The sequence below is a fragment of the Rhinatrema bivittatum genome, chromosome 8 (assembly GCF_901001135.1).
Source record: "Rhinatrema bivittatum chromosome 8, aRhiBiv1.1, whole genome shotgun sequence".
NCBI lineage: Eukaryota > Metazoa > Chordata > Amphibia > Gymnophiona > Rhinatrematidae > Rhinatrema > Rhinatrema bivittatum.
In genome coordinates, this window is record NC_042622.1 from 7,708,243 (window position 1) to 7,717,978 (window position 9,736).

At 53.3% G+C, this 9,736-nt stretch overlaps 1 protein-coding gene across 1 annotated transcript in view; it reads right to left on the reverse strand.

Annotated features, from left to right (window-relative positions):
* UCKL1 (uridine-cytidine kinase 1 like 1) overlaps positions 1-7,785 on the reverse strand; it is a 192,076-nt gene extending 184,291 nt beyond the window's left edge. The window contains exons 1-2 of the mRNA XM_029611033.1: positions 7,641-7,785; positions 1,868-2,061 (exon numbers count right to left, since the gene is read on the reverse strand). Of these exons, the coding sequence (XP_029466893.1) occupies positions 1,868-2,061; positions 7,641-7,693 (247 nt within the window). The 5' untranslated portion in view covers positions 7,694-7,785. The remainder of the gene's footprint in view (positions 1-1,867; positions 2,062-7,640) is intronic.
* Between the last annotated feature and the right edge of the window lie 1,951 nt (positions 7,786-9,736).

Sequence of the window (9,736 nt, forward strand, 5' to 3'; positions counted from 1 at the left end):
TTCCATAGGAGGTGGGGAGAGAGGGCACGTCTAGTGTTCTCTTATAAACAGGCCGATTCCATAGGAGGTGGGGAGAGAGGGCACGTCTAGTGTTCTCTTATAAACAGGCCGATTCCATAGGAGGTGGGGAGAGAGGGCACGTCTAGTGTTCTCTTATAAACAGGCCGATTCCATAGGAGGTGGGGAGAGAGGGCACGTCTAGTGTTCTCTTATAAACAGGCCGATTCCATAGGAGGTGGGGAGAGAGGGCACGTCTAGTGTTCTCTTATAAACAGGCCGATTCCATAGGAGGTCGGGAGAGAGGGCACGTCTAGTGTTCTCTTATAAACAGGCCGATTCCATAGGAGGTCGGGAGAGAGGGCACGTCTAGTGTTCTCTTATAAACAGGCCGATTCCATAGGAGGTCGGGAGAGAGGGCACGTCTAGTGTTCTCTTATAAACAGGCCGATTCCATAGGAGGTCGGGAGAGAGGGCACGTCTAGTGTTCTCTTATAAACAGGCCGATTCCATAGGAGGTGGGGAGAGAGGGCACGTCTAGTGTTCTCTTATAAACAGGCCGATTCCATAGGAGGTGGGGAGAGAGGGCACGTCTAGTGTTCTCTTATAAACAGGCCGATTCCATAGGAGGTGGGGAGAGAGGGCACGTCTAGTGTTCTCTTATAAACAGGCCGATTCCATAGGAGGTCGGGAGAGAGGGCACGTCTAGTGTTCTCTTATAAACAGGCCGATTCCATAGGAGGTGGGGAGAGAGGGCACGTCTAGTGTTCTCTTATAAACAGGCCGATTCCATAGGAGGTCGGGAGAGAGGGCACGTCTAGTGTTCTCTTATAAACAGGCCGATTCCATAGGAGGTCGGGAGAGAGAGCACTCCGAGTCCAGCGCCCCCTCTCCCGGGCATGCGATTTATTTAAATGAGGCCGGGAGCTAATAAGGAGGCGGCTGTCAGCAGGTCCGACAACAGACGCTCAATTTTACCGGCACCGGTTTTCAAACCCGCTGACAGCCACGGGTTCGGAAAACGGACGCTGGCAAAATTGAGCGTCCGTTTTCGAACACCCCCCCCCCCCCCCCGACCTGCGGGCAGTTGTTTTTTTTTTGGTTCCTCCGACTTAATATCCCTTAGAACTTGATGCCTGCCCTTGGCAGGGTTACTTTCTGTATTTCGGGTGACTAATAGGCTCTTCAACATGCATTTGCATGTGATGAGCGCTATGAACTTTGGGGGCATTGGCCACGCATTTTCTGTATCGGCCTGAATATTATTAGCTGCTAACTAGCAAGCTATGTCAGAGCCGTTCATGCAGACTGAAACCTGCGCTATTCTTGAAAGAGTTGTGTCATAAAAATGCGACTGTACCTTTAGCTGAAAAAGGTTACTACATTAGAAATCAGCTCTATATAGCTGCTCACTAATGCAGGGCTGCCAGCCCACACAGCATGCCAACCAGCCAAGTGTGACCAATGTCAGTCCTGCTTCCCCTGCCGAGACACTGAACAAGGAGCTCCTGAAAGCACGGCACTGATGATGAACTGTTTACAAATGGGAAGGATGCCTTGACAGCACAACTAGTTCTGCTCTTCCAGAAATCCAAAGAAAGAGACTGTACACATCAAAGAGGAGATTTCTGAGAGAGGCCGCGTGAGCCACTTTCTTTGCAGGTTTATAGGTTGTAAAAGTCACTGCATGTTCTAGCACTTGGAAAGAGCTCAGCTATCTCTCGTGTCTCAGAGAATGGAAGAAGAATATACAAAGCATCCAGCTGGGCCATTTCTACATTGCAACTACCTCCAACACTTGTAGCTGGCCAGGCACTCTGCTAAATTTCTAAGCCAGACTCTTCTTTCTGCAAACAAAACGATGCCTTACCAATGACGAATGCTTCCTTGGACTGGGTGCCATGCTCGTTATACCATGGTGGGCGCCCTGCGGTGTAGATTGTCCTCTTGCTGGTCAGCAGAAGGGGTGGCTCTGATTTGCATTGACTTGTGGTCCGTTTCCGTGGTAATTTGCTTGCGCTCATGGGAGGTAGGAGCCTGTCCATGGCATCTACGCCATCACTGCTAAACAGACATGAAGAGAAGAGCAGTTTATTTCTGCTGCTGCTGCCCGAGGCAGAAGGCACGGCAAAAGATTGCAGAATTTAGCAAAGCACAATGACAGCTGGTGCCCTGAGATCCCAGTAACCAAGCAAACCCTGTAGTACCATCAGCACAGCCTTTACAATGTTTCATACATTTTAAATTTCTTCATTTCAGATTTAGTTTACCCCTTTATATTGATAGTGCAAGGCAGGTTACATTCAGGTAAAGTAGATTCATTCAATAAACAAATAATGTACATAATGCAAACTTTAAGAAAAACAATATCATTTAGATTGCACAACCATGAATTTTCAGCTGGAAAAGAGATAGGATTATGATTTGGGTGTGCCAGATATTCTGCAAGAGTTTGAGTGCAGTTGAGGTCTTCAGACCTGCATTCCTGGCTCACAAAACATCCAAAATAAAGGAAAATTGGTTCTTACCTACTAATTTTCGTTCCTGTAGTACCACGGATCAGTCCAGACTCCTGAGTTTTGCCTTCCCTCCAGCAGATGGAGACAGAGAACTTTTTGACAGACACTGCCCTATACATCGAGGTGCCACCTACAGTCCGTCAGTATTACACTGTATCCAAGCATAAAGAATAAACCTTAACCACTATTAAGAATTTCACCCCTTAATAAGCAGAGGGAAGAGAAACCTGTAATGCATACAACAAACCCTGCTCATACTCACACCCTAAAAGGGGAGCAGAAACCTGTATGAACTTTTCAAACAAATCTGCAGAGTATTCAATAATCACCAGCTGAGCGGACTTGCCGTTTCCCCAACTCTGAAATGGGTAGAACTCTGGACTGATCTGTGATACTACAGGAACAAAAATTAGCAAGTAAGAACCAATTTTCCTTTCCCTGTACGCACCCGGCTCAGTCCAGGCTCCTGGGATGTACCACAGCTTCCCTAAGTGGGGTGGGACCTCGAGAGTCCCGCTCGGAGCACACCTTCTCTAAAACCCCCAGAATCTGGGGCCTGGACATCCAACCGATAATGCCTGGCAAAGGTGTGCAAAGGCTGCCGAGTAGCCACTCTACAAATTTCCTGTGGCAAAACTTGCTGACACTCTGCCCACGAAGCCGCTTGTGACCAGGTAGAATGAGCTTGAAGATCGACCAGAACCAGATGACCCTGAACAATATATGCAGAGGCAATAGCTTCCTTCAACCAGTGTTTGATAGTGGCCTTAGAGGCCTTGTGACCCCTTCCTGGTGCCACTCCACAGCACGAAAAGATGGTCCGACAAGCGGAAGCTGTTCATAACCTCCAAATAATGCAATAGAACTCGCCTCACATCCAACCTTCGCAAATCTCTAGACTGAGGATTAGAAGGGTCCAAGTCGGGGGGGAAGTGACGTCATCCACCCAAGATGGCAGCTTAAATCTTTTTGCCGCTACTCCCCAACAAATTAAAGTGTAAAAATCCGGTTCCAGCTCTCTAAACAGCCAAATTTTAAAACATCTGCGATAGGAGGATCACAGCGAACATGACTACCAGAAAAGAAGTGGTTGATCTCCAGCAATACTCCTTCGATGCAGGCGGCTCCCATTTTGCAGCCCTGAGCAAGGCCTTGGGTGGAGCAGACCCGAATGGCGCAGGAGATAAAACAAGGCCGGCGCAACCAGAGGCTGATGGGGGAGCCTGCTCCTTGACCAAAAAAGATTTACAAGAATGGTTTCAAGACCTGAAAAAAGATATCTGAAATCTTTTGGAGGAATTCCGAGAGGCAATTTCAAATCTTCACACGGACATTAAAGAACTTGGAAACCGAGTGGATGACAGCGAAGCACAGCTGGAGGAACACGATTTGCGAATAAAGACTCTAACATCTGAGCTCAAGGGGCTACAAAGTATACAAGAGGAAACGGCATTGAAATTGGAAGATTTGGAAAACTGTACCTGCCGTAATATTTGAATACGAGGCCTACCGGAAGACACAGCATACGCCAACACACCCAAGGTAGTGCGGTTAATCTGCAGTGCGCTGTTGAAAGCTGCGGCGGATATGGATGATAAGAGCATGCCTTCCGAATTCGCAGTGGAATGGGCGTACAGGGCTTTGGGAGCAGCGCCGAGGAATGCCCCCAGGGACATTGTGATATGTATGCACAGCTTCACAGTTAAGGAAGCCATTATTAAAGCTGCCAGAAAATTAGACCGCTTCAAGTGGGAAGGCCATGCTATATCAATTTATAATGATTTATCCCCGGCCACCCTGAAGAGACGCAGGGATTTTCAACCTCTTACATCCACCCTGAGGAAGGAACATCACAGATACAAATGGCTATATCCATGGGGCTTAGCTTTCACCATTAAGGGTGTAACATCGAGGGTAAAACTGGTGGAGGAAGCTGTGACCATTCTGCAAGCAGCAGGTGTGGAGATTCAATACACAGCTCCAACAGGATCATTGGCACCTCCCCCAGTGGAACAAGCAAAATGGCAGAGAGCAGGGAGAGGTGGCAGATGTTTGAAGAGGACATCCGTAAACAGCGAATTGCAGAATACTGCGTCCATAGAGGGCACTAGAGATCAATTACCACCCTGAGGATCTCTGAAGAGAGGGGCGACTGGATCTGCAGCGTAATCTTTCAAATGATATGGGACAGATTGCTAAATTACTAGAATTGAGTCAAATATGCGGACATTGGATGAGCTCATGTTGAGCGTGGAGCTAGAGTATTAATTCCACATGCTGGAACTGGGTGGAAGGAGAAACAGGTTATAAGTTCAGCAGGGGTGGGGGGGAGGGGATGACTCGTCCTCCGTTAGGGGTCCGTCTAATGGTAGGCGACATTAGTTATAAGGGGGTAGGGGTAATGAAAAGGGGAGGTGGGTGGGGTGGGGATGCTATCTATGGAGTACAAGGGATCAAGAGATTGTTAGACCAGTTACCAGTAACGTCTGGGATGCTAGCGGTGGAGAGCAGATTGGAGAGCAGATTGCACCTGTCATTTCAAACGTCATTTGAAATGACAGGTACCAGCGCACCCAGGATACTGTATAGGCGCCGGGCACTAACGCACCTCTTTCTACCGCCCCTTACTGTATCGGCCTGAAAATTAGTGTACTGTAAGGCACCAACAGTCCTGTGCACAGGATAGTAACAGGCAGCATACTCACAGATCTCACTCACCAGGGCACAACCCCTGGTACTATGCAACAAGCAGTATGTGCAGAAGGCAGATTCCCTGCTGAATAGGAGGAAAAAGAGACAATGGCTTGCGGACCCTGCAGTTTGAGGGAAGGCAGGGGCATTGGCCCCTGAGGCACTTCTATGTCACCAACCACCTGGGCAATTCCGATAAAGGGGTAGGCAGGGTATACTGGCCCCAGGGATCTGCCGTGTTGGAGAGAGATGAAAACAGCAGTACCTTAAAGTACAGAACAAGGCGAAGCACTGGTCCCAAAGGCCCTGCAGTATGATGGGTGACAGAGGTACCCATTCCCCAGAGCTCTGCAATAAGAAGGAAGGTGGGAACATTGGTGAAGAGGCAAAGGCTCCCATTCCTGGTGCTCTAGCATATGGAGAAATTAGGGGAGATCAGGAGGGAGACTGAGGCACCCGGCTGCCTGGAGCTCTGTGCTATGGCAGGAAAGTGGTGACAATGGGGCCCTGCAGTATGAAGGGAGAGGAGGGACACCAGGGTACCGTGATATAGAAAAAAATGGGAGGACACCAGTGTCCTTTGGTATGGAAAGAGATGGGGGACATTGGGGGTCCTTTGGTATGGAGGACGATGGAAGGACACCAGGGCTCTGAAGCACAGAGAAAGATGGGGGGACACCAGGGCCCTGTGGTATGGAGAGAGAGATGGGGGGGGGGGACACCGGGGCCCTGTGTATAGACAGAGAGATGGGGGAGGGGGGACACCGGGGCCCTGTGTATGGAGAGAGAGATGGGGGGGGGGGGGGGGACACCGGGGCCCTGTGTATGGAGAGAGAGATGGGGGGGGGGGGGGACACCGGGGCCCTGTGTATGGACAGAGAGATGGGGGAGGGGGGACACCGGGGCCCTGTGTATGGACAGAGAGATGGGGGAGGGGGGACACCGGGGCCCTGTATATGGACAGAGAGATGGGGGGGGGGACGGGGACACCGGGGCCCTGTGTATGGAGAGAGAGATGGGGGGGGGGGGACACCGGGGCCCTGTGTATGGAGAGAGAGATGGGGGGAGGGGGGACACCGGGGCCCTGTGTATGGACAGAGAGATGGGGGGAGGGGGGACACCGGGGCCCTGTGTATGGACAGAGAGATGGGGGAGGGGGGACACCGGGGCCCTGTATATGGACAGAGAGATGGGGGAGGGGGGACACCGGGGCCCTGTATATGGACAGAGAGATGGGGGAGGGGGACACCGGGGCCCTGTGTATGGAGAGAGAGATGGGGGAGGGGGGACACCGGGGCCCTGTGTATGGACAGAGAGATGGGGGAGGGGGGACACCGGGGCCCTGTGTATGGACAGAGAGATGGGGGGGGGGGGGGGACACCGGGGCCCCTGTGTATGGACAAGAGATGGGGGGGGGGGGGACAACCGGGGCCCTGTGTATGGAGAGAGAGATGGGGGGGAGCGGGGACACCGGGGCCCTGTGTATGGAGAGAGAGATGGGGGGGAGCGGGGACACCGGGGCCCTGTGTATGGAGAGAGAGATGGGGGGGGAGCGGGGACACCGGGGCCCTGTGTATGGAGAGAGAGATGGGGGGGGGGCGGGGACACCGGGGCCCTGTGTATGGAGAGAGAGATGGGGGGGGAGCGGGGACACCGGGGCCCTGTGTATGGAGAGAGAGATGGGGGGGGAGCGGGGACACCGGGGCCCTGTGTATGGAGAGAGAGATGGGGGGGGAGCGGGGACACCGGGGCCCTGTGTATGGAGAGAGAGATGGGGGGGGAGCGGGGACACCGGGGCCCTGTGTATGGAGAGAGAGATGGGGGGGGAGCGGGGACACCGGGGCCCTGTGTATGGAGAGAGAGATGGGGGAGGGGGGACACCGGGGCCCTGTGTATGGAGAGAGAGATGGGGGGGGGGGACACCGGGGCCCTGTGTATGGAGAGAGAGATGGGGGGGGGGGGACACCGGGGCCCTGTGTATGGACAGAGAGATGGGGGAGGGGGGACACCGGGGCCCTGTGTATGGACAGAGAGATGGGGGAGGGGGGACACCGGGGCCCTGTGTATGGAGAGAGAGATGGGGGAGGGGGGACACCGGGGCCCTGTGTATGGAGAGAGAGATGGGGGGGGAGCGGGGACACCGGGGCCCTGTGTATGGAGAGAGAGATGGGGGGGGAGCGGGGACACCGGGGCCCTGTGTATGGAAGGGCAGCGGTCCGGGGGAGGCAGGGTTAGGGATTCTGTTTGCGTTGCTAGGGCCGCGCCTCCCTTGGTTACCACACGGGCTCCGGAGAAGAGGCTGGGGCAGTGCAGGGCGATCGCTTTCCTTTTCGTCCTCCCCGTTTGGTCAGGATTTCATGGCCCCCGTGGCGTAGGATGGCGGAGAATTCCCTGCCCCCATCCCATACGCTACAGGCTCCGCTGTCTCGTTACCTGTCAGAGCCCGTGACCGTCGCACTGCTTCCCGGCCTCTCCGCGGCCGCCATTCTCCTCCCGCGGGGCACCGTTATGCGCCTGCAGCGGACCCGAGGGCCTGCGCAATGCCTGCCGGGAGCTGTAGTGCAAGCGAGGCGCCGTAGCGAAGAATCCCAGGACTAGCACATAGCACGCCGGAACCTGTAGTGCACGGGATGGGGCGTAGCAGCGAACGCCCAGCACTGGCGCATTGCCCGCCGGGAGCTGTAGTTAGCGACTTGTCCTGTAGTGTAGACTAAAAAATGAGCAGGAACAATCTGTATAATCCTAGGGAAAGCAGCAGCTGGAGGAGCAAAATCTGTGGGATCCTGCCAGGGGGCAGAACCAGAACCTGAGCAGGGACAATCCCGGGGAAACAGGGAGAAGCAGCAGCTGAAAGAGCAAAATCTGTGGGATCCTGCCAGCGGGTCAGAACCAGAACCTGAGCAGGGACAATCCCGGGGGAAAGAGGAGAAGCAGCAGCTGAAGGAGCAAAATCTGTGGGATCCTGCCAGCGGGTCAGAACCAGAACCTGAGCAGGGACAATCCCGGGGGAAAGGGGAGAAGCAGCAGCTGAAGGGGCAAAATCTGTGGGATCCTGCCCGCGGGCCAGAACCAGAACCTGAGCAGGGACAATCCCGGGGGAAAGGGGAGAAGCAGCAGCTGAAGGAGCAAAATCTGTGGGATCCTGCCAGCGGGTCAGAACCAGAACCTGAGCAGGGACAATCCCGGGGGAAAGAGGAGAAGCAGCAGCTGAAGGAGCAAAATCTGTGGGATCCTGCCCGCGGGCCAGAACCAGAACCTGAGCAGGGACAATCCCGGGGGAAAGGGGAGAAGCAGCAGCTGAAGGGGCAAAATCTGTGGGATCCTGCCAGCGGGCCAGAACCAGAACCTGAGCAGGGACAATTAGGACCAGCACCAATACCTGAGATATGGCCCTGATGCTGTAACCGGTAACTTTATTTCTCATTTTTGTTTCCCATCCTTTTAATCATTCTGTTTATTTATTTAGCAACACCTGTAAAATTGTCAAGCCAATAAAGTTATCTGAATCCGACGCGAGGCTGCGGATCCCAAGCACTGACACATTACCCAGCAGGAGGTGTAGTGCACTGGTCATGCCATAGACCAGGGGTTCCCAACCTTTTTTGTGTTGTGGCACATCGGAGACGGGGCTCAACTTCCCTATCCACACCCTGGCATAAATTAATCTCTTCCCTCTCCTCAACCCCTTACCATCCTCACTTTCCCTTCACCCTCTCCCCCCCCCCCCCCCCCCCAAAAAAAAATCTCATCACCTTCCCTTCCCTGATCACCTAACATTAATACTGTCCCTTACCCTCTCTTCCCTCTACCCCAGTGCAATCATCACTTTCTCTTCCTTCTCGCCCGATCCTCCCCTGGATATCATTATCACCTTCCCTTCCCTGATCACCTAACATTAATACTGTCCCTTACCCTCTCTTCCCTCTACCCCAGTGCAATCATCACTTTCTCTTCCTTCTCGCCCGATCCTCCCCTGGATATCATTATCACCTTCCCTTCCCTGATCACCTAACATTAATACTGTCCCTTACCCTCTCTTCCCTCTTCCCCAGTGCAATCATCACTTTCTCTTCCTTCTCGCCCGATCCTCCCCTGGATATCATTATCACCTTCCCTTCCCTGATCACCTAACATTAATACTGTCCCTTACCCTCTCTTCCCTCTTCCCCAGTGCAATCATCACTTTCTCTTCCTTCTCGCCCGATCCTCCCCTGGATATCATTATCACCTTCCCTTCCCTGATCACCTAACATTAATACTGTCCCTTACCCTCTCTTCCCTCTACCCCAGTACAATCATCACTTTCTCTTCCTTCTCGCCCGATCCTCCCCTGGATATCATTATCACCTTCCCTTCCCTGATCACCTAACATTAATACTGTCCCTTACCCTCTCTTCCCTCTACCCCAGTACAATCATCACTTTCTCTTCCTTCTCGCCCGATCCTCCCCTGGATATCATTATCACCTTCCCTTCCCTGATCACCTAACATTAATACTGTCCCTTACCCTCTCTTCCCTCTTCCCCAGT